This window comes from Dicentrarchus labrax, unplaced genomic scaffold (genome assembly GCF_905237075.1).
Source record: "Dicentrarchus labrax unplaced genomic scaffold, dlabrax2021, whole genome shotgun sequence".
Lineage (NCBI taxonomy): Eukaryota > Metazoa > Chordata > Actinopteri > Moronidae > Dicentrarchus > Dicentrarchus labrax.
The window spans coordinates 28,041,515-28,066,100 of record NW_026136714.1 but is presented as its reverse complement, the minus strand read 5'-3'; the positions used below and the strand labels follow the sequence as shown (position 1 = coordinate 28,066,100).

Below are 24,586 nucleotides of genomic sequence, written 5' to 3'. Positions count from 1 at the left end.
ATAAATGCTGGGGAGAATAAAACTCCAGTACAGTGACACACAATCGCTGTCTTTCAGAACTTTGTGCAACATTTGAAAAGGCACAGAAAAATCAACAGAAGAGTGAGCAGGGCCAAACAATCCTTACTTCCAGATAATATATTTCCTTGGTTACCTGGTCACTTCAAAACTCTCTATTGTGTGTTTTGACTGGCATTCAGCGCTGGCCTTCATCAAAATAATTGGATTTTAAGAGGAGACTTTGTATGTTAGTTTGCCTTGTGTGCAATCGAAGACTCAGACGAGACGGTAGCCTGATGATTCAGTCAGATACTCTTTCTAAGATGCTGCCTGCATGCTGCTAGTGAAATATTGAGTTGGTTTTTGGGGAAGCCTTCCCACAGAGCTTGGCTGGGGTATTTTTAGATTACAGTCTCGAAGTGGAGGCCTGAGAAATATCACTTAAGGCGGGGGACACTCCCTTTTCACTACTGATCCCCCACCCTTTTCCCCTACCCTGCTCCCATTTGTTTCCCCCCTTTGCTTCATGTATCTCTTGATTGGCCTGTCCAAAACCTTCAAGGATTGCTTATCTTGCAGGATAAATGTAAAAATGATGTTTGGTGTTTCCCTAGTCCTATGTGGTGTAATCTGCATCATTAAAGGCTTCCTGAACTGTTTTATATATGAAGGCGTACTGTCTCCACGCTGACAGCCCACTGATCCCTCCCAGGTGTTTCCATCTCTGCTTCCATATGTGTGCATATGGAAGCATCGCTCCATCCTTCTGCTTTCTTGTTGAAGTGGAACTATAGCAGCACTGTATGCACAGTCGCAAGGGCCCCCACAGAATAATTCATCTGATGCTTTGATAAGCGATAATGGACCCGGTAAGGTATAATTCATATGCGCTAGATCTCTTTAGAGAGTCTATGGCTTCCACAAAGTGTCCCACTACCTCCCTGAGTACTCCCCTCTTTCAAGACTCTCTCGTCTGGTTGAAGAGGGACCATTTATTATTTAAATCCCTCCATAATTCATCCATTCCCCACCAAGACACCCTCCGCTGCTCATTCTTCATCTAGTGCAAATTAGCATGAGCTCTTGTATGGCTCAAAACAGAGAAAGTAAGCAAGCAGAAAGAGACAGCAGCAGCTCAGTCCAACAGAGACGGCTCGGTGCTTATTCCTACTGTGATGTGATGTGATGCTGTGTGACATATTGAGTCTAATTTGTAGCCTAAAGAACCAAACAGCTGTGGCCTATTTTGTTTAGCTGTTGTTGGGGTGATGTCACTGTTTCTGCCTCGTAAGGCTGCCTTGCTCTCGGCACTCGGTGTGAGGATGTCAGGAGCATTTCGCTAAGCTGCTGATGAGGAGGGCAGGGGTTGTGTAGCCTTTATATAAATCTGATAAGTCAACCGAAGCTCTTATGTGCAATTTTTAAGACATCTATTTACCAGTGTTAAATATTCACACTTGCCCCGGTTGCTATATTTGACATGACTTATTTTTTTTTATATAATGAATAAAACAGCACATTATGTGTTTTTTATTTTTTTTATTTACTTAAAGTAATATTTCATTTGACATTTAGTTTTTATTTTATTGAGACCTAAACTGAGTTTGACATTGGTGGGGACATGTGCCATCCGTTCAACCAGATCTACACCCATGAATTTGGGGGAGCTGAATATTGACTCAGAAAAATTGTGATTCAGTAGATCTTGGGTTCCCAAACCTTTTCATGCCAAGAGCCCCCACAATAGATGCATATTAGTCCACGGAATCCCAGTTTGAGAGGACTTTGTCTTAAGGAAGGACTGGAGTGTTTTTTTAATTTTTAGGTTTGAAGTCAATCAACAAGCTAGGATCGCTAAAAATTAATGTTGCTGGGGACCTACAGCCCCCTCAAGGACCCCATTTGAAAACAACTGTGTTAGATAACTCTGATGTACATGCTGCTTTTCCTGATAAGACTCTCAAATACAAACAAATAATCTGATATTTGTAAGAACTGATATTTGAGAATTTTGTAAATGAACTCCTGAACAACCTACCTGACACTGATTTGCCTCCACAGTGCAACACTGCACTGGGTTCAGTCTGCATACCTGTTCCTTCCTGCAGCACAGGCCTCAGCATGTCAGGCCGAGTGTCTCGACTTAGCACATAGACATAACATTACCAGTGAAGAACCCTCACTGTTTAAATATGTGCGGACATTCCATCTCTATTGATCATGTATATTGATAAGGATTTTGTTTTCTGTTTCCACAGATGCAATCAATGAAAGTAATCTAGGTAAGTGGAATACTCTGAGTTTTGCTTCTATGAAGTGCTGTTTGATTAAGGTTATCTGTCAAGATAACAACTAAATCATCAGTAGACTTATATGCCGTAGTGTGATGTATTTCTACTGCTACCAGCATTAATGCAACTGCTGCTATTACTGCTGCTACCAGCGGTGTAGTCTAGGCAGTTCTAACTTTCTTTCAGCCTTTGTGTCTTCTTTTTTAGTTATTAAACATTATGGAAACATGCATGGTGATGAACATTGCAGACTCCCTGAATAATATTTGTCTGAGAAAGTTGTCCAGAATTTGTAGTTCACACTCTGTTCCACCCGTTGGCATAGTTATCTGCCCAGTGACACATTTACCAGATAGTGCTCCTTCTCCTTCGTTAGTTTGGTTGGTCTTTGTGACACTTTGTGACATTAGCTTGGTTCAGACTGCTGACTCACCTACCTGCTCTGAGGAGCCTTCACGCCTGTTGGCAGGCTCATTTTCCTGCGATACAATGCATGACATTTATTCACATACTCAATGCAGATATCTGTGTCTTTTGTTATATATAAGCAGACAATTATATTGTATAATATTTTAATTTAAAAAAGGTATCAATTGTACAGTGATAGAAAAAGTATTTAGATTCTCTTCTTAGGTAAATGTAGCAATATCTAATTCTAAAACAGTTTGTGTTTACTACTTAACTGTTCGATATATGTAGGGGAGTAAACAGTACAATATTTTTGCCTAACCTGTAATAAGTATCCAATAGCAGAAAATGGAAATGGAAAAATGATGTAGATTAGTTAGCTAGCTAGTTTGTATTTTGTTCTGGAGTAAACAAGTTGACTAGCTAACTAACTAGCTATTGATCTAGCTAGTTATCAAACATAGCAGAGCCTAGCCCATAGCATATCTCAGTAGGAGAAGGCTGACGAAGGTTCTGACTGAGGCTTGCTCAACTGTCATTGGAGCACAGAGCCAAAAGGAGTGGGACTTAGGAAGGGTCAGTTGCTACTGCTACACTATGCTAGTAGGCTATCAGTGCTAATGCCATAACCGCTCAAGAGTTTTGCTTTGTGACCGAACTCAGTACTTGTCTGGACTTACTGGCCGTTTTGTTCCAGAAAGCTTCGGAAATGTATCTATTTTTGTCTCTGGTTGTGCCAGTTGTTCGCATCGAAGTGTATTTTGTGTTGCGAGTATACACAACGGCCCGTGGCAAGAGCAAAATAGATGGTGTAGCCAGTGCATTTCATTCGCCTGGTGAGCTAAAAGTCAGTGATGGATAAAACAAAACAAAAAGATAGCTTCAGGTATTGGGTTTGAAACCTCATTTTGGCAATACTAGTTGGGTTCAGTCTGGTCTTTTTTTTTTTTTTACTTTATTTTTTGTAAAGTCATTTATTTTACAATATACAATATACAAAGAAACAAGGAACAAAACACAAGAAGAGGGCACAGATGGGCGAGAAAAAATAAGCAGGAGGAAGATGAATCATAAGAACAACATGTGTACATTTTAAGAGATAGAGCTAGATCCAGGGTTTAGGAACATTTCAGTCCTTTTTGTTTCACTTGTCCATACTCTTTTCTCCACATCATAACCGGGCAGAGGCCTACTCATATAGGTGTACTCTCCCGATGCTTATCGTACATCGAATAGGACTTTAGGGGGCATTTTACTCAAACAACAAAACACAGTTAGTTACATAGGTAACATCCTGTTGTGAAGAGGGGCCATTTATTCAAGATGAGCTGTCCATTTCCTCTCGTATGTAGTGAATTTGTCCATGCACATGTTCAAGGAAAAAGTCAGTTTTTCCATGTCATATTTCTTTAACAATTGCAATCCACGTCTCTTTTGATGGGGACTCTTTTGATAGCCATCTTCTTGTAATAGCTTTTTTACTGTCTACTAACATTATTTTAATCAAATATTTATCTGTAACATTAATTGTGGGTTGGGTCTTAAAGATGCAAGTACAGGCTGGATTTCAGTTTTAGGCCCATGCAGAACTATGAAAAGATTTTTATTTGTTGGTTTTCATGGAAAGGAAATGCATGGTAAAATAGATACTATTAAACTACCATCCACTAGAGCAGAGATATCTGGTTTAAAACAGACAAGTGAAGTTCAGGGCATTTCTCAGGCTCTTTTTATATTGTTACCACCCAGACAGGTAGGTATGTGCCTGCACTGATTATAATGTTTGATTAACACAGTGATACAGGCCGTGGGCTGCAGCATGGAGGCATGTCACATTCCTGCGTTCCACCTACTGCAGGGAAGAATGTTCCTGGGTAAACCTGTCTCAGTGCTGTTTCCTAATAATTCTCTGTTTGCTTTAATCCGCTTGAAGTGTAAGATGAGTGGGGTTTACTGTATTAGGAAATTTCACACAGTGTCAGGTATGTGGTGAAATTATATTGATGCTCTTATACAGTATATCACTGGGAGAGAGAAAATACAGGGGTTGTTCTATATGTTATGATTGCTCAATAATGCAAACTTTAAAGTAAGATATTACATTTTAAGTTTTTTTTAATTGTTATGCTCTCAATATGCTGTAGCTATAACTAAATATTGATTTTTCACCATATATAGCTCAAGAAGGCTTTCATATTTGCTGTTAAATACCAAATTCGTATTTGCCATAAAGATGAGCCAAACAAAATAGGGTGTTCTTGTAGCAAGTAGGATGTGGGATGTCTATGGCAGCAAATCCACAGATACACAGTTCAGACCCATAAAACGTATATAGTATGTTTTAAAAAAACGTAAAGACATAATGTGGAGCAGGCAGGGTTGAGGGGTTGCCCTTTCAGAGCAGCAGGCACAACATATCTCTGAGTCTTTTTCAGCCTTTTCTGTGCAAGCAGGCATCTTGCTCACTAAGAAAAGTTATCTGCATTGCAAGAAACAGCATTACACAAGCAGTAAAGCCAGTGGAAGTGTACAATTATATTGCCAATTTCAATTGCTCACTGACTGAATTTAGTAGTAAACTTGCCACAGTTGCAACAGTTAGTCCTATAACCAATTAGTCAATTGTATGTAAATGAATCAGCACTTATGGAATGATGGGAAATTACATTTCCAGGAATTTTTTTTTGTGTAACCATGGCAAAAGTTGATAGGAGTCATAAGTCATTGAACTGAAACCGTAATGTCACTAATACAGCAATAACTTTGTCAAATTTGCAAAAACATCTTCCAGACGTTCTTTGTGCTTTCAGTGAAGAAATACTTTACTTTCCGATATAACTGATGCTAGCATCATCTACACTAACCTCTTTATCACCTGAGCAGCAAAACCCCTGAGTGCGTTGAATTGAATGGGAACCATTATTTTTTGTAAGGTCAACTATTCATTTGTAAGAGTAAGATTGTGTTATTTCCTCTTTCAAATGTCGCGCTTTATTTGATTAAATGCTATTCTATTCGATTCAATTAAAGATGGTGAGAGATTAGTTAGTTGCAGCCACAGAATTTATGACATAATTCTTTTAAATGTTAAATGTTTTGTGCACAAAACAAATAAAAAATTAGAGTAGGTTGGAAAAAAATATATGCTGCCATGCACATTACACTTAATTTGCAAACAGCGGCAACTAGGTCAAATATTCTTGAATCTTGCTGTTTGGCAATGTGTACTTCAAATTCAAATCTTTTTAAAATGATTATCATCATGTCACAGCCTGGATGTCAGTCATTTTACCTGAAACCTGCACATCAGCCTGTAGGCCCTCCTAAGGGTTGAGGTAAGACAGAGCCAGCCAGTTACCTCTTTGTCTCCAAACCAGTGCAACTGGCCTCTCCTAGTGTCCCTGCCTCCCTGATTAGAGGTCTCCTCAGGGCGTAATGACAGAATTGTGTTCCTGTCAGTTCCTGCTGCTCAGAGTGGGCTAATAGTCATGTTAGCCCACGCAGCATGTCATTAGCTCTCCACCCGTAGCCCAATGAGGGGCAAGTCTGTCATTTCGAGACTAAATCACAGGGCAGGCAGGCCGGAGATCACAGTCACACCGGTGCTCTGAAGCTCCAGTGGTTCCTCCCACCCTTCCATGCCGCACTTAATATGCACCGACTTACACATACTGTATTAACACGGAGGAATTACTGCGACATGGGCTAGAGGAGGGAAATGGAAGTCAAAGAGAGGCACTTTGATCGGCCGCTGATACAGAAATCATTTCATCAAAATCATAATTTGAAACACACTGCTCATTTCTGACATTTCTGATTGGATGATTCATGGTTATCACTCGGATGATTAGCAGGCTTGTGTAGCATCTATCAGAGCTTGGGCTAATCTTCTTTGATTATTAGCCTCTAAGCCTTCCTTCCATGCTGGGCTTGTCGAGCATAGAGTGATGAGAAATTACACTCTCCTCATATTTGTATTAATCTATCTGTGCTTACTTGTCAAACTGATAATTGCGTCGCCCATACAGATCACCCCCTCAAGAATGTGTTTGCAGTGTTTCTCTATCCTCACACATGCAAACATTCCTTCACACTACAGTGGGTACTGTTGCAGTGTATTAATCAATTATTGCAGTGTAAATACCAAGCTTAATAATAGAGTTATTTTGTCGCAATTCACACCTCTTACACTTATTTAGACTGGCTTTAAGGCTCACTTAAAATCCTAAGAACTAAGTATGTTAAACTAACCTTTAAACTAAATCAAAGTAATTATACATGTTATATGTTTTAAACCCCTTGAACTATTAGAATTGACAGATAATCAGTCTGGACACAGTGACAACAGCTACAAGTTGAAACCTTCGAAGCAACTGGCTTAGATTAGTTTCAGGTGTTCAGTTTCTCACCCAGAGGGATTCTGGCCTGGCCTGGCTTGTTCTGGTTCTCCTACGTTGTGCCGTTCAACCCAGTGTCAGCACCATTAAGTCTGAAATACGCCTGTTTGTGATTTCAGTACATGTGTTGTGTTGAAAATACACAAGTCTTAAGGATAGAATACAGTAACGGCTGGACAGGCTTTGGCATGAAAATCAGCCGCCTGTACGAAGCATCTGTTACATGTATGCATGCCATATCAGAATCATTTTCCCCCGTTTCTCCGCACAATAAAAACTTCTGCACATTTTGCAGCTTATTGGTCACAGTGGGCTTTTAATACCAACCACAACTTGCCCTGCGGCTGAAACTTCATGGGAAATAAGCTGAGCACGATATATTTAACAAATTTTCAGGCCTGTGGCTCCATAAGTAGATAAGAAGTGGATCCGTTTTTGATCCACGTGAGCCAGATCTTAGCAAAAGCTGTGGGTCGATCCTTGAGTCAGGGGGGACGAGCTGATAATTATGAGCGAGCGTGACCGTGTTATACAATACACGCGTATCTTTACTCAGTGCCATGACCTTCTCCGCTGAGATTTGCGTCTGCCTAACTTTGCCCTTTAGTGGGGCATGTTGTGTAAGTGATGGGGCACAACGTGAATAACATTGGTATTTGCACAACAGCCTGTGCTGAGTGGAGGGCTAACTGGAGCAGGAGAATGGCGCTGTTCGGCGAGGTTCACGGCTGTTATTCCTACAGGCCATGAGCGTGAAAGGAGCTAATGCCATCTGACAGTTCTGGAGCAAGAAGAGGAGGGCTGGACAGAAAAAGAGAGGGGGGGGGGTTGTTAAGAGATAGAGCGGGATGGAGAGAGGGTGGGTGGGTGGGGGGGGGTTGGATGAGAGAGAAATAGGGGATGAGCTAGATATGGACAAAGCAGGGATAAGGGGTATGGGAGGGGAAGGGCTAAAGAGGCGATACTGTAGGGACCTCTATTGTTACCCGCTGCAGAAAATGGCCTCTGAGAGCCATCGCTTTTTATCAGTGTGACATATTACGAGTCAAAATATTCCGGCATTTTCTCAAAACACGCAAATTAAGTTTGGACCTCTAAGCAGGAGCTTTGAAGGAGAAGGTTGGCAATCTTTAAGTCTTAGATGTTCTTTTAAATACTTATCACAATGCAGCACATCCAGACTCCCCTGTTTGTTCGCACTGTGGGACAACAAATTCACTCGTGGCCGCCATTTTGAAAATCTGCCTTTGAGGGAATTCCAGAAATACTCTCAAAGCATCACACGCACGTTTCTGTCCAATGTTTGTCCAAGATTTTAGGGAAGAGCACGGGCACAGCTGGCCACGTCCATATGCAAAGATTTCCGTTTGGTGTTTTTTCAGTCAGAGATTGAGTTGTACTCCTCTAACGCATTAAGAAAAAGGAGGAGTGGCAGCAAAGAGATACACAGCAGACAGATGGAGGCACGAGGGAGTGAGAAGTGAGGTGGGATCCCACTGTAATTTGACAGGCTCCAGTCCCACTCAGGCTTCAGCAGCAGTTCTCTTGAAGGAGGCGTAGCAGACAACCTAACCTGTCATTACCGACATGGCAGAAAGACACAGAGATCCTACGTCTTGTTGTCTCGTTCTCTTTTGAAATACTTATTGGAAGATGCCAGATATATGTCCGATTGCAGCTTGGAGTGAAGATCTGTTGACGTCATTGCATATCAGCACATGGAAAGTTGCAAATGTATAAGCCTGTGTAACAATCTTGAACCAAGTATGCCTAACACAAACTCATTTTAGATATTACACCACACTTTTCATGTTATAGTTTACATTTATTGTCTACATGTTGAGCATTATTGTGCATTCTTGAATAGTGGAAAAATATAAATTCTCACTGCCCAGTGGTTGTTTCATTTACCAGCAGTAGCCAATACTCTTACTTCTGTAAGGTAGGGGTGTAAGAAAATATCAAAAAAATATCGTACTGCATATGGCCAGATTCTTCAGACTTAATAACCGTTAACTCTCAATTCAAATGACGGAAAGGGGAAAACCCTTCCAAAGGAGTGATAAACCTCTGTAAGCTACTGCGTGTCAGTTAGGTGCATAAGGTTTGGGGTGGGGTCTCCGTTGTGAAGTTATACCTCTACAACCTGATGTAGTGGTTTTTGTTTGGGCTTGCCTGCATTTGTTTGATCTGTGTGAGGAGTTTCACCACCTTGTGAATAATTGTACAGCTAGTCTCTTAAGTATTTGGCACAAATCTAGTCACAGAGAGCCACCAACATCATTTTCTGTCTCCAAAATGGACGTGTAGTGTTTTGTAACACAAGCACCATACTTTGGCTTTTGAGAGCTGGGGCAAAAATCTGTAGTTTGATCCAGAATAGTCCACTACCACTGGAAGAGAAACCACTTCTGTTACAGAAACCAAACAACATCAAAGGTAGTGTTTCTTGTTTGGCAGCAGATATGACGATTAGGAGTCAGAGCTCCCACAGCACCCTCCATCATTAAAGCTGCTGGCCCACTTCTATAGATTATAATGGCTGCTCTGCTGCCTCTCAGGTCACACGTTGCTCCGCTTTGATCAGCCTGTTGGTATTTGTGAGTGAACAAGTCAGCTCATGCTGCTGACTTATCTGAACTCTTTGTCTGCTGACAGAAAGCTCACAGGGGCTCCATGTTGTATAATAGCGCCCTCTGGTGGGGAAGTGTGGCGCTGCCAAGTCCTGTAAACACCCACCACCACCACAACCTTCTGATCATGTCATGGTGCTGCCATTACAGAAGGGAAAAGGTGAATCAGTGGGATGGTGGCTTAAAATTAAAGTTTGTTTAAAGCTGTCAACACTCAGCAGTTAGCCAATATTTTTTTAGTTTTTAGGTGCACTGAAAAAAAAGAGAACCAATAATTTCAAGGAAACTGTCTCATTCTTTAGTTTTAAGTCAAACTCTTAAGTTTTGAAGTAAACTAATAGTAATTCATGATTATTTACTTTTTTATATAGAAAAGCTGTATTTCAATAGAAGCAAAGAAAAACTGAAGAATTTCATATTGTGTATCACAAATGTTTCATTTTCAAGCACCCAAATAAAGAAGACAAGTATATTACATAATTATGAGTTTTCGAAACTTTTCTTCTTTCTTTACAGTGTGAAAAGGCAGCCAAGTATTAAATAGTTTGTGCAGTTAGTTGCACATTTGTCTAGCTGCACTTAACTTTTTAAATATTGTTTTATTCTGTGACTTTAATTTTCAAAAACATTATTATCCCATTAAAGATCAACCAGCACACCTTGAAATTGTGCAAACCTTGGGCAAAAGTGAGCAAAACCAGACCATGAAGGCTCTAGGTTCACTGTCTTGTAATATACACTGAAATTACAAGTGTCTTAAGGGACCAGTATGTAGGATTTAGTGGTATGTGACAGTGTAGTTGTTAAATGCCGGTCTAAGCGTGTATGAGAAACTACCGTGGCCGCGAAGCTTTCAAAAAATACGAAGGGTTCTATCAAGAGCCAGGGTTTGGATTGTCCGCCCTGGGCTAGAAACATGAAACATGAAACATGGCCGACTCCATATAAACAGCTCATTAACAAAAACTAAAAAACTAAAAAAAATATATGTATGTATGTATGTGTGTGTGTGTATGTGTGTGTATATATATATATGTATATATATATATATATATATATATATATATATATATATATATATATATATATATATATATATATATATATATTTATTTATATTTATTTATTATTATTATTATTATTTATTATTTATTTTTTATTTTATATATTATACAGGCAGATTAACAGTGAGGAGTTATTTCTATACATTCTCTCATTGGGCTAGGGTGAAATCATTTACAATAGTCTCTGGACTCTAGCTGGTTAATGCGGCCCTGCTGTTAGCCAATACCAGCTCTGTGTCCTATTTTTCTTTGATATGTTTTGCAATATAAAAAATCCATTTGGTTTGCATAATTGTAGTGCATAATAAAAGTATAATGTGAAATCTTTTTTTTTGTATTGATAAACGCTTGTGAAAAACTGTAAGGCAAGGGAAGTCCCTCTTCTTCTCCTCGGTCTTGTGACAAAAAGACATGGTTAAACCTTTGACCTCCCTTTATGCTGACTTAGTTCCACTGTTCTCGCTGGGTCAGAATCTTTGAGGTGAACTCCAGAAAAGTTTATTTCTTTATTTTGGTCTGTTTTAAAATTAAAATACAAATTGAAATTGGACAAGAAACAAAACAATTGTGTCAGCACTAGTGTCTTGTGTTAAATACAAATGAAATCCTTTAGGTTTTTTGGACAATTCGACCCAAATAAGCATTTTGAATTCCTCGCTTTGGCCATTCATTCATTTTTTAGTTTTATTTGGAAAAACAGTTAATCAAATAAAATAATCTTATCGATAAAATTAGCTTTATTCTCCAATAGAATAGCTATATAAATTTTGAACATTTATGTCACGTTTGCATGCTATTTGTTGCATCATTTACTTCTTTTTTGGCCCTCTGAATACTCTTATCCAGGGTTACTCTGTGAGCCAACTGTAAGACATGGCACATTCCTTTGACTGAAAACAGGACAAGGACAGTAAGATGAGAGAGTGAGTATTTCTAGCAAGGCAACATTAAAGACAACAAGATGAGAGACTGAGGCAGAGGAGAGATGGGGACACAAAATATTTCAGCCCACCTTGTCTGTATGTCTGGATATTGATGTTTCCTTCCTCCTGTGGATAACTGGCCAAAATTATACCCTGATGTTGGATATTTCATCTTGTCCCTCACAAACCAAGAGCTGCTATTTTCTTCTTGCATTCAACAATCAGCTGAGCCACAGAGACCAATTTCTCTACAAGTGCAGCAACAAGATGCCGGTTTTTCTGTAAGGCGAGAAAGGAGAACAGGCAGGTTGAGGGAGAGTGGGTATTAAAAAAGTCAGGTATAACTCTTCATCCCAGAATAGCTGGAATGCAGCAAAATCCCAGGCTGGTGGCAGTATAGAAATACTGTCTGTAAGCATGAGTATGATGACACCTTTTTCACTGCAGGCATTTTGACTTGAGAATTTCTCTCCTGTTTCTTCCCTTTCTGTCTTCCAAACTGCGTGTTGCTCCCGTGGTAAAAGTGGAATAGCTGCTCCTTCAGCCGTTTTGCCTCTTTGCCTTCACTCTTCAAAAAGAGGATTCCACCAGTGGCGGACTTGTTTGATCATGCAAACACAACTTCCTCCTTTCATTCATTTAACCACCTTCTAGAAAGGGTCATCATTGTAATATTTGCCCAAATCCAGAAACCTGTTGATATCCAAGTCTTCCATGATGTAGAATGTGGGATTTTCTTCTGTGCATGCATCTGTACTGCTGCCTTGCCTGTTTATTTGTTTACAACATGCAGAGCTGCAAACTGGAACAGAAAAACCACTGTGAAAACCTCAAATGAGACGCATATTCCCAATGTACTGTATACAAAGTATCCTCCTCAAACCTGAATAATATCAGCATATCCCACGTGTCTCAATCTGAAAATGCTCCATTCCTAATTAGGAAGATCCAAACAGAATATGCTGTTTACATGACCTTCATCAAATGTGGAATATTGTCATATATATATATATATATATATATATATATATATATATATATATATATATATATATATATAATAGTGCAAAAATAGTGAAGCAGCTTAATTGAATTCAGCCATCATTCAGTTCATTATTTACCCTGCTTTTCCTACTGTGTCATGTTAAAATTTCCTTAATGATATAGGAAGTCACAGATGTCCAAACAGGACCTCAGTCGTATTACCTGTGTCAGTTACATCGGTAGGCCCTTTCAAGCACTTGTGTGCCAGCAATTTTATATGTCACTCTCATGTTTGAATAATCCCACAGGCCACTTTCCCACAAAGGTCACAACACAACTCAGAATTCAGAGCTGTCACGTTAATGGAAGGGCTGCAGCAGCTCAGCGTCGCAGGCAAAGAGACATCCTAAATGCACAGCTACAGCAATAATGTATTCCTAAGTGTAACTGCGTGTCCGTGTAAACACAGCCAGTTTAACGCTAAGAAAACAGCACTCATTAAAGAGGATACAAAACTGGCAAGAGAATTAAAGATAAGTTGTGTTTCGGGTTAGAGTTGTGCTGAATAAGAGTACTTTTTTGGTACAGTTCAGGCAGTGATCTGTACTAAAAAGTACTTCAATACCAATCCTCTTATTGATACTACTCACCATAATCTGGTACAAAAAATAAAGAAAGGACATGAAAAGATATAAAAAGGTTCAACTTTTATTATTACCTTTTTGCAGATATAAAGAGTTAAATTGTTCCCTGGGTTATTGCATTTTCATTACAAGTGAGCCCTGTCAGTATTAATGTAATGTTACATCAATACCAATAACAGTATCATTCAGGATCAAGCTTATCAATACTTCAGTACTGATCAATCAGGTACCGGTACCAGTTTAAAATCAGAATTAAATTTATTGCTAAGAGGTTTTCATGTACAAGAAATGTCCCTTGGTATATTGGTGCATAGTGAACATAGAACGAGAAACATCTCAATATGAAAGCCAGTCAAGAAGCCAGTAAAGAAGCCTAAATACAAAAATAGAAAATTGACAATATCATGAAAAAATATCATAAGGATAAAGTGTACAATATGTTATTAATATCCAGCAAGTGGGCAACTCTGAAAGTTGACCCAAGTTTTTACTGCTACGCAAACACCGGGTGATCAAAAGTTTCACCACGGGACCCCAATCCCTGTCCATCAAAACATTTTACATACAGCATGTTAGCAAACAGGAGTTAAATGAGAGTTACAACCTTTAGTATTCTGGCTAATATGGTGAAAGTGACGATTGGATTTAGAGGATCCACTAGTGAGAAGAGAACGTTTCCACTGAAAAATCATGCTGATGTATCATTGATGTAGCTCATAAGAGAACATAAAACACTCTTCTTTAACAGATAGATACATTAGGTGTATAGACATTAACACCAAAGTCTTATATATACTAGACTGAAATAATTGGAAACAGAAGAGAAGAATGTATTGATAATTCCTCCCCATCAGAACAATTAAAAGCATGATTAATGGCTATTGAGGATGGCTCGTGTGAGTAGCTGTTTTAGTGGTCATTAACTCCCAAGATGGAGACCAGGTCACTTCAGGTTTATATGCCCTTTGAAAGTTCAGGCAGAGAACAGCTGCATTGATCTGCCGCTCATCAGGGCTCCAAAAAGCAAATGCATCCGGGGAATGTATCATGGATCATTGTAAATCTAATCTGCAGGAGTGGACGTGACCCGAAACGCTGAGGTCAGCTCCCGTACAGCCGCGCACACGATAACTTCCAACAAACAGAGCCAGCGGCCTCTGAGGCGTCACAAAGGGTTCTGACTGCAGAACAGTGAGAGACCAACCCAACAGTCCATGTACAGGGTGGTTCTCAAAGTTTTTGGCTTGTGACCCCCTAAAACAAGTCAGTGTCTGCTCATTATAGGCTAGTTTTCTTCTTCATTTGAAGGATTTTCAGAAGCCTAAAGGGGTATAAGTATTCAGAAAAGCAAAGATTAGACAAAGGTCAAGACACAAAATATATCATTTTGCATAAAAACAGTAATTTCTTGTATCTTTTAATCATCTAAAAGTTTATCAGGGACCAATTGATAAGTTAATTCAGTTGGGATCCGCTGAACTAACTGATCAATTGATTGCCAGAGAGATACTCAGTGACTGTTTTCATAATTGATTAATCATTCTAAGTCATATATCAGTTAGAAATACCAAACATGTCCTGGTAGCAGTTCCATATAAGTCTTTCAGTTGAATTCCATAAATATAACTAATAAAAAAACTGCTTTTCTTTCTTTCTTTGAAACAACATTTCCATGAAATCCGAGATAAATAAAATAGGCTAAATAAATAGATAAATAGATATTTATAATCAGTAATACCAACATTAGTTCCCAATTTTCCCTAATTGAGTCACTTTTACTCTATTGATGCATTTCCCTTACTGAAAAGAACATTTTATGCTAGAATTTAGTGTGAGGGTACAAAATAGAATTGCACATGACTCGTGCTCATGAAAAATAAAGAAAAGTCTTCCTGACTGTGAATCTTATTTAGCAGTAAAAGAAATGTTTTGGCAGGGAAATGGATTTGTGAAGAACTTTTTTTCTGTGAGGGTTGTTCCTCCTGTTTGGTCCTTTAAGGTCTTGTCATTGAGAGCAACTTTCCTGTTGAGAGACATTCCTCGAGGGTGGTCTTGCTGGCCTTCAGGCAGGGTGAGGCAGCTGATTCCGGTTTTTAGCTTTTGTATACAGACCGCCACCCCAGTGCTCTGGAAGGAAAAAAAAGTAGGAACCTCCATCCTATAACTAACTACCTAAAAGTTCATAAAAGTTCAATGGATTCATATCACCTCTCTCTGTGTTATATACAGTAGTATAGGCAGCACGACTTAAAGCATTTTTTTATCTGCAGAGGGGTGGTGAAGGTCTGGAAGTACTTTATGATAGTTGCTAAACAAGAAACAATGATTGTTCTTGGGATACTCTGGACAGATTGGTGCTACTGCAGCTTGCTTTGGGGAATCAAAATGTATGTATGTATACTTGGAGGAGAAACAGAACAGTGTGGCTTATTCCTGTTTTTTTTAAGCTCTTTGTCTGAAGGGTGGAGAGCTTTGGCCTGTGTGACAGTGTGCAGAGAGGGGGAGGGGAGCTCAAACAAAAGAAATGCCCTTTGTTACTCTAATGTTTAGGGAAATGCAGAAAACAAGCCACAGAACAGCTCATTCGAGCTGACATTGAATCAAATTAGCATTTTAGCTAACAAATTTGGCTTGTTAATAGGGCCTTGGTGCATGTGTGTCAGGAGCGGGAAAGACCAGAACACAAGTACAAACATACAGTATCAGGAGTACTCAGGCCGCCTGAGGCTGATTTAGGATCACATTTTCACTTTCCATTCACTTCTCATGTCTGAGAGATACAACAACATGCTTTTAGGAGTTTGTTTTGTCTTGAGAAGATTTCATCCTGTTTGTGTGTTTTGTCCAGCTGTCTGTAATTTATGTGATACCACAAGAAACCTTATGAGTTATAGATCTGTCTATTGACGATATTGTATTGACGATACACAATTCAATGTATTGCAATACTGTAAGCAAGGTAATACATTGTGATTTTAATCTAGTTTTAGGAAAACTGTCAGTATATAACACACACCACCATACGCATAATCATCTGAGTAGAAAAGTTTACTTTCACAAAACAAAAATCAATAGTCTTTTTGAGAATTGATCAGAAAACAAAATATCACTGTATGATATTCAATATTTTATTACACTCCTCATTAGTTATGGTTAAGTGTGTACAAAAAGATCCTGTTTTTTAAGCGGCCATGCAATAATTTTGCCAAATTGCAGATTTTCAGTTTTTATTTGGTATTATTTGAGGGTGCATTTTATTGCTTTATTAGATGGTCATTCTAACACAGGACATAGTGGTTGATGGTTGGCTCTTACAGTTGGCCCTAAATTGCATTACAGGTCTTTGAAGGTGTCTGAAGCAGCTTTGTCAAGTTAGTTTCATATTAATCATTGTGATTAATACTCTAAATGCAATTTTACTTACACTTTATCTTTAAATCTGCTGCTAATACAGGCTCCCCAAATAGGATCAAATCAAGGGAACACCTGAAGAAAAGGAAATCTGCAACAAATGTGCAACAAAACAGCAGAAGAAATATACAGTAGAAGAAGCGCTATTAGTATCGTAGCATTGGAAGTGTCAGATGGGTGTAACAGCACTATACCCTACATGTCCTGAGAGTGGTCCCCAGTCTCAGGTAGCGCCTCTCACCACACACAACAGCAGATGATCAGCAAAGTGTCTGCGCTGGCTCTAATTGACTTCAAGGTTAAAGGCAACATGGCTGATTATGCCATTCATCTTTGCTGCATGGAAGGAAAGCTGCTAAGGTCAAGGGTGACATATGGCACGCACCCCTCTCAGCTCAGGTGGATTTCCTATTAGTATTGACAAGCAAGGTTATGCCAACTGGACTGAAAATATGTGAACAATGCCTGCTTCTGAATCTGTCGGTATGGGGAATGTAATGGCAGATAAATATCTGGTTAAGCTATGAGAACTGCTTGAAGAACTTCTTTGAATATCTGCATGTATAAAGTAGGTTTAGGTCGGTTTATTCTCCCACATTCCCCGGTCATTAACTCTTGGTGAACGGTGAAGAGTATTAATGCTCAAATCTGCATGTAAACATGTATCCAATTACAACACCTTGGTCAGGTCCTTCCTATAAGCCCTGCCTTTGACACAGTGACATATGGTAGCAGACTCTTATGGTATTACTGTAAAGTAAACTGCCTTTGATCACACAAACAGGTTACTCGTGTCTTCATATTTCTACCTGCTTACCAACTTGCCCGGTGTGACAGCTTTACTACCGTCTCTGTGAATCCTCCCGAGCCCAGCAGCATGTCTCAGTCTTCTCCCTGCCTCTGTATGCATTCACATGAGCTATCTCTCGGTGTTGCATTTGAATGCGAAAAGCTTCTTATATGTGACTTACTGCAACCAGGTCATTAGCATTCACATTGGGGGTTGGGCCCCCGGGGGGTGGTGGGGTGGGGTGCCGCTGCTGTGAGAGTGAACAAGTGGTATTAGTAGGGTGGAGCTTTGGAGAGGGTGGGCTTGGAGACAAGCTGTGTGATGAGGACGGGCTTGTCTACTGTAGTGTGTGAGGTGAGGATCAGGTAGAGAAGAGGTTGCTAGGTACACAGAGCATCAGGTTGGGCAGTAGAGTTTAGGGTGTGGCACACTAGTGAAACACTGGATGCTTCTCACTATGGTCCCCTAACCAGGCCACTGGAGGGGATGAAGGAAGAGAACACACTGGATGGTAAGATATCTCTTAGGCTCTCCGGTTTAAGGCTGAATTGTGTTTCAAATTTCCTACAAGGTCAGTTGAATGGCCAGTTAAGTCAAAGGTGCAAGCAGGAAACAGGGGAAGCATTTTTAGAACCATGTGTTTAAAAGGGCTGGGTGTTCTTTGTATGTTTTTTTTCCAATACAATATGATGATTTCAGCACAGTAACCTTACTAGTAAGCTTACTTTGGGCAATATAAACAAGATGGCATCTATCCATCTATCCATCTATCCATCTATCTATCTATCTATCTATCTATCTATCTGAACCAAAAGAAGCCGAAGCTCTCAAAATATCTTCCATAGCTGCAGCCACACAAGAACATTGTCTAAATAGGCAGAATTTTGATTGAGGTCTGGAACTATCTTATTAAACCAATAACAATAATCATTTGGTACTTTACAGTTTTTGATACTTTGTGCCACAGACACATTTCAGTCAGTGCTAAAAAAGTATAGGGGTTTAGCCCTAGCTCTAGTTTTTTGTGTAATTCAGAGGTTCATCCTTCACTCAGAATTACTTGTTTTGTCTTATCAAAGCAAGTTTCTTTGAATTGTTTTTCCTGTAGACTTTATAAGTATAATATATAATATATATAATATAACTATAATTTATAGTACAAAAACATGGGGGTAGAAGGGGGGCAATGCAATGAAAGTCCTGGCCAGAATGGAACCAGCGATGTTGCAATAATATGCTATGCCATATAGGCCACTGGACCACCAAGATTCCAGGTTAATTTTCAGTTTACCCATAAATGATTGATCATCAGATTATTTCAGCACCGTTATATAAGTTAGATACACTAAATCTATACCAGAGCTGCAACAATTAGTCAATAACATGTCAACTAATAAGGTAATGGGCAACTATTTGGATAATCAATGTTTTTTGGAGAAAAGCTTCTCCAATGTGAATATTTTCTGGTTTCTATGGTCCTCTATGACCAAATATCTTTAGGTTGTGGACAAAACAAGACATTAGAAGATTGAGGACAGTATTTTATTTTGGGGGAATGAAACTTGAAATGAAAGTTTCCATGTTGGACTGCTGAAATGCATAGCAGCTGGGAATAGCCGACTTCCTACTTTGAATTTGAATACAGCATTAGTCCCATATGAAGGATAATTTGAACCAAAACTGGTTCCCTCAAGAGGATCCACCTTAGCACTTCTCTCAGTCTCCATCTTCTTGGCCCTCAGTTGTGAAACTTTAGCTTTAACCTTCTTCCCTGTCGCACTAAGTGCTTCAATTAGTTAATGTCTGTGTGTTTTGTCAGCTTGAATCTGTGTTTATGCTTGGACATGCACTTTGGTCCCCCTCAGAAGTGCCAGAGGCATGGTTGAGGGGAGGGGAGGCTAATTTGGTTGAGGGCTGGGAAGGGGGTGGTGGAGAGAAGTATTGTTGAACGGCAGCGAAAATAGGACTATCAGTTCCACTCAGATAACCCCTAGCTGTCATTGGACCTCAAGCCAAGCCGTGACCCCGGGGCTTGAACTCTGCGGTCATGTGACCAGGCAGTAAAATGACCAGTGGTGTTGCTGCCTGCGGTCAGAGAGGGGCAGGCTGTCGAGGAAAGAGGTTGCTGGGAGAGAGAACAGAGAGAGAAGCAGAGAAAGAAAAGGGAGTCATGAGGCGACCGGGCCCGGTGGCTTTTCTTTAGCTGAGTCCAGCGTGAATGGGGTCCAGGCAGACTGGGAGAAGCATGAAATGGATACATGGGAAGGTAAGGGAGGCTATTGCCTGCTTTTAATGAGCCGTACTTAAACTCACCATAATTATGTGTGAATGAGAGAGGAGAGCTTTTTGTGATTATGTATTATAACTGCAGTTCGGTGACTTCATATTTTCTTTTTATACCTTTTTTGTTTAATTGAGGTTTCTTTTTATAACTGCTAGAGTGGTATGTTGCTTCACCGAACATATCCAGCCAGTTACTTCATTAGGTCATTTGAGAAACAACTCATTATATTGCTTTGACAATTAATGAATGAAGACCTTTTTGTAAAAAGCCCAATTACTTTTTGATATAAGCTGCTTTAAAGATCCTCTTTGCAGTTTGAGTGGACACTGCTTTTAGATTGTGCTACATTTGATAGCCCTGCATGCTGAGAGCTGTTAATGATTCTCAGGCCAGGCTAATGAGCAGAGATATCCCAGTTTCTCGCAGCGATCCCTGCAATCGATGCCTTCAAGTGCTTTGTTTATGTGTGTGTTATGACATATCTTGGTGCGGTGGTGAGCTGCACAGTGCGCTTCCATATGTATTGATCTTTAGTATGTGGCTTGTACACAGTCAGCACTGTTGCTATGATGAGGATCGCCCTGCTGGCCGCTTACCACTAGCCCAAAACCGAGAGCACTTTCACATATGGTGCATTCCCACCCCCTTCTTAGCACTGTTTTTAACTCCTATGTTGTTTTGAATCACGCTGTAGTTGCTCACAAAGAGCACTTTTTCAGACGTGGAACTGCTAAGTGGGCGATCTTTCCTTGAACTTTGTTGATGAAGCTCTCCCCGAGCTGCTTTCAGCTTGACGCTCTTTTGTTACTTTATTTGGCTCATTATGTGAATTATCTTTAAATGCTAGAGTAAAATCCTTCTTTTGGCAGTTTTCACACTACTTCCCACCAAGAGCAACCGCCCACTCGCCCACCAAACATCCCACCCCCGTCCCCTCCCTCCCCTTGTATTGCAGGAATTTGGAATGCGATCCTTTCTCACTCTTAAGATATATAGTCCACATGGCAAAGCAAAGTGTCCTGGACTGCTCATCACTCGTGCACGTCCTTTGATAAGAGCTTTATCTTGCTGTGTTTATTGATCGTACAGTTCACTCCAATCATTTTTGCCCTAACTTGCTAATCCTCGACACAAAACCGGCGCTCAGGGAGTTTAAAGACAATTGAGGAATTTCTGGTTTCTTAATTGTGGTTGATTTTCTTTCATTTCATATTTTCCTTCAAGGACTTTGGTATAGCATGTGGAGGAACCATGTTACTGTATTTGTCCCCCTCCCCCCTCATGTTAATCCCCCAGCCAGCAGCCATGTTGCCTGTTCTCCAGCTTATGGAGAGTTAACTCCACACGTCTACTGCTACTACATCACTCCGCAGGAAGCCCTTCGGTTTTGATATTGTTCCGTATTTTGGAAAGAATGTGTTAATTTTGAGGAAAGGGCAGGAGAGGTAAACAGAGAGAGAAAGGGAGGGTGAGAGGTTGTTTATGTGGATGTAGATGCAGGGGACAGAAGCTGTGTGAAGATCAATAGTAACAGTGGGGGGAGGTCAGGGACTCCTGTGACTCTGTAATGCTGGCCTATAAATAGCCAATGACAGAGGCTGCTCATTCCAGCCACTCACACTGCCTTTTCCTAATTTCACTGAAACGTATCCATCTCCCTGGCTCCGGCCTTGTCAAAGCAGACATCAAGTCCATCTCGTTGCAGATCTTTGTCTTCCATTGTCCCCCCCCCCAGCACATACGCTCACTCACTCAGGGGCTGAATGTATCAGATGCTCTGCAAATGTAGTCCTTGCTTAATTTTGTGATAACAAGATGTGTTCCACATTGTTTAATGGTGGACATTTATTTTGTGTATTGGTCCTCCCCTGCATGGGATATATCCATGGGAGCTGATGCTGCTGGCTCTGTGGTCTCTGAGTCCCCCCTCCCGTTAATAAAGGAAAGACTCAACATTCATTAACAGCACCTTTTTATATGAGTGTGTATCACAAAGCCTGGGCTGTAAAACTCACCACATGGCTCATATCAGCCTGGTCCCACTTTAAGAAGGAGCTCAGGGCCCAAACTAGTTTCTGACGTCTTTTTAAGTAGAGGTTTCATGTTCTGAAAAAGCAGGTAAAGAAGGAACAGGGCGCAGAATTCCACAGTGGCATCCTCTTCCTCTATCTTAGTGTATACAAAAAACGAATGGCACAAAATAAATAATAATAAATAATAATCTCTTTGACTAAATCCAATGTAATGTTTATCAACTGACGGAAGTAAATGAACGACTTCAGTCATAAAACAACTTGAAAGCTGTTTTCGGTTGTACTGGTAGCCATTTTGCTGTAGTGAAAACGATGAAAGATGTTGTGAAAAATAGCAATATTTTGGTGAAAAGCCATCAAAAATAATAAGTATTGACCCGTAATGCAATAAATAAATAATATCAATAAATACCAAAAAAGTATTAAGTGTCTGGTCAGATGCATTCTTTTTTACTTACTATTTTTGACTTTGATTTTAAACAAAACATATTTGTATTCAGTTTTAGACTATTTTATTGAACAACATTTGAGAACTTTGGCTTCTTTTGTTGAATGAAAAAGGGGTATTTTATAGACATGTATCTCTCAAGGAAGTATATATTTATTAAAAAGGATTTGGTTATAATGACTTTAGTGTCATAAATCTTCAAGAGATAGCTGCTGGCCCTATTAATAATATGTGATAATAATAATAACTCTTAGTTGGAATCAAACAAACAAACATTTAAATGAGATGCAAACAAAGCTGAGACAGTGAGCCAGACTCCTACAGTTGAGGCCTTTTCCCACATTATTTTACAAAGTAGCATCACATGTGGCTTGCATTAGCATACCATTAATATGTAGCCTATCTTTGGTGTGGTATTACTCAATGCTAATGATTTAGCCTCTAAGCCTGGGTGTATATTATCAAGACAGCATTGTCAACAGGTCACCATTGTCTCGTGGATGAGCCCAATCTGCAACTGCATGCACGTTACTTTAAAGATTAGCATCACAGTGTAGGCTGCCAGGAATGCTGGATCTGAGTCATGGAGGGTCTTCAGATGCCTTTAACTCCTGTGAATGTATTAGATGTGTGTCCACGTACATACCGGCCATAGTCTTTGGGCAGAATGCTCCCCTCTTTAACCCCCAGGTAGGAGAGATAAGTTTCAGAGGAGGAGAAAAGGGGAAGAAGAAAGGGAGGGAGCGAGGGAGGGGAGGGAGGGGAGGGTCCCAGCAGCAGCGGAAAAGTACAGCAGATTCCTCCAACCCCCGCTCCCTGTCTCAGCTGGGCACGATTGTGATGGAAAGCCCAAGACAAAACCTAAAGAGAAAACCCCTTCAACAGCAGGCCTTGTTGCTCTTTCAGCCACTCAAAAGGCTGCTTTACACCATACATCAGCCTTTGTGTACACCGGGTGTGGACAATGGGGAGATTTGGCCGCGATACATCTCTGTTCTCAGCATGATGTAGCTCACAGAGGGCCAAAGAGATGGTGAAACCTGGGCACTGTTTAAACTGGCCCTTTCCCATAGAAAGAAGTGAAGCAGCAGCAGCATCCTGTTTAAGGGTTTTTTGGGACAGAATTATCCGAGTTCAGATTGAAAACATCCTTCTGCTCTTGTATATACAACCTCTTTTCCCTCTGTGTGAGATGAAAAGACTATTCCTTATAGTTGCACATGACAAGTGATGCACATCTCACTCAGTCAGCTGGGTTACATTTGCTGGGGCATATTGGGAGCAGTGGAAAACAGGAGCGCTGTTTGTCTTCGGCACTGACAGGGGCTTAAAATGCTTGACTTGCATTTCCTGGTTTGCGTTAAAGTTTTGGAATGAAACCCAGGTTGACCCCTGGGAAACAATGCAGCCTTTAATGGGCCTTGGGGGGTGGGGGGTTGACACAGAGCATTGGGGGATCCTCCACCCAAGCCTAGAGAGAGACACAGGGTGGAGTTCAAGATGAAGCAGTGCGTTTTTATAACTCTTTATCGTCACCTTGGGGGATTCATCGCCATGCCCTTTCATGACCTTGCAATAAATTCACAAACTGAAACAGAAACCTTTCTTAATTTATCAGTTCTTTTCAAATATTTACCCTCAAATTCTTTACCTTTGAACTTTCACAAGCATGTAATAGCAAAATTCTACTATTAGTTATGTATAATTCTGAAATACTGAACACATTAAATGTAATTTTGCATTTCTATCAAGTTTGTGGACAGCTGTTTTTTTGTTTGTTTTTTTAACGGTCAAAGTGGAAGAGGCTGAGATATCCTGACTTTTAGCACCAAATGTGTGGATCCTACATTTCCCATAATGCAACTCATCCTGTGTCTTTCAAACTCCTATTTCCCCGTTTGTAAAAAAGGCTTTCTGTCATAAGTTTCTCGGAACACAGGCTGTGCTGACCCCCATGATGTCTGAAGCCTCTGCTGGCTTCATTTATCAGTTAAAGTAATGTCTGCTTTGAAACACTGTTATGGAAAATGGAAAAGTTCCATGTTGGATAGACTTGATGGGGCTGTTGTGGACAGAGCTGCAGTTGCAGGTACGGCCTGCTTTTCTCCTCTCCAGGCTGATGAAATAAAACTGTTGTGAACAGCTGAGGTTGCTTACTTGGTTTCTGACCACAGGCTTTGCTTCAGTAGCCCCGCTAGTAATGTAAGCTCTGAAATACATGCATGATGAATTGAGTTTGTCGACAAATCATTTAGTGTATTGACAGAAAAACAATC

At 40.1% G+C, this 24,586-nt stretch overlaps 2 protein-coding genes across 5 annotated transcripts in view; one reads left to right on the top strand and one right to left on the bottom strand.

The window, feature by feature from the left end:
* LOC127375919 (uncharacterized) overlaps nt 1-24,586 on the bottom strand; it is a 629,637-nt gene that overhangs the window by 26,772 nt on the left and 578,279 nt on the right. The window lies entirely within an intron of this gene.
* The window catches only part of nr6a1a (nuclear receptor subfamily 6, group A, member 1a), a 94,317-nt gene that overhangs the window by 51,278 nt on the left and 18,453 nt on the right, over nt 1-24,586 (top strand). Inside the window, exon 3 of one of the 4 annotated variants that reach the window (XM_051422332.1) lies at nt 2,259-2,282. The exons of 1 other annotated variant lie outside the window; for it this stretch is intronic. In XM_051422332.1, coding sequence (XP_051278292.1) covers nt 2,259-2,282 — 24 coding nt within the window. Of the gene's footprint in view, nt 1-2,258; nt 2,283-17,906; nt 18,057-19,652; nt 19,812-24,586 lie in introns of those variants that run through there. 2 more of the 4 variants (XM_051422335.1, XM_051422336.1) reach the window with 2 other exon arrangements.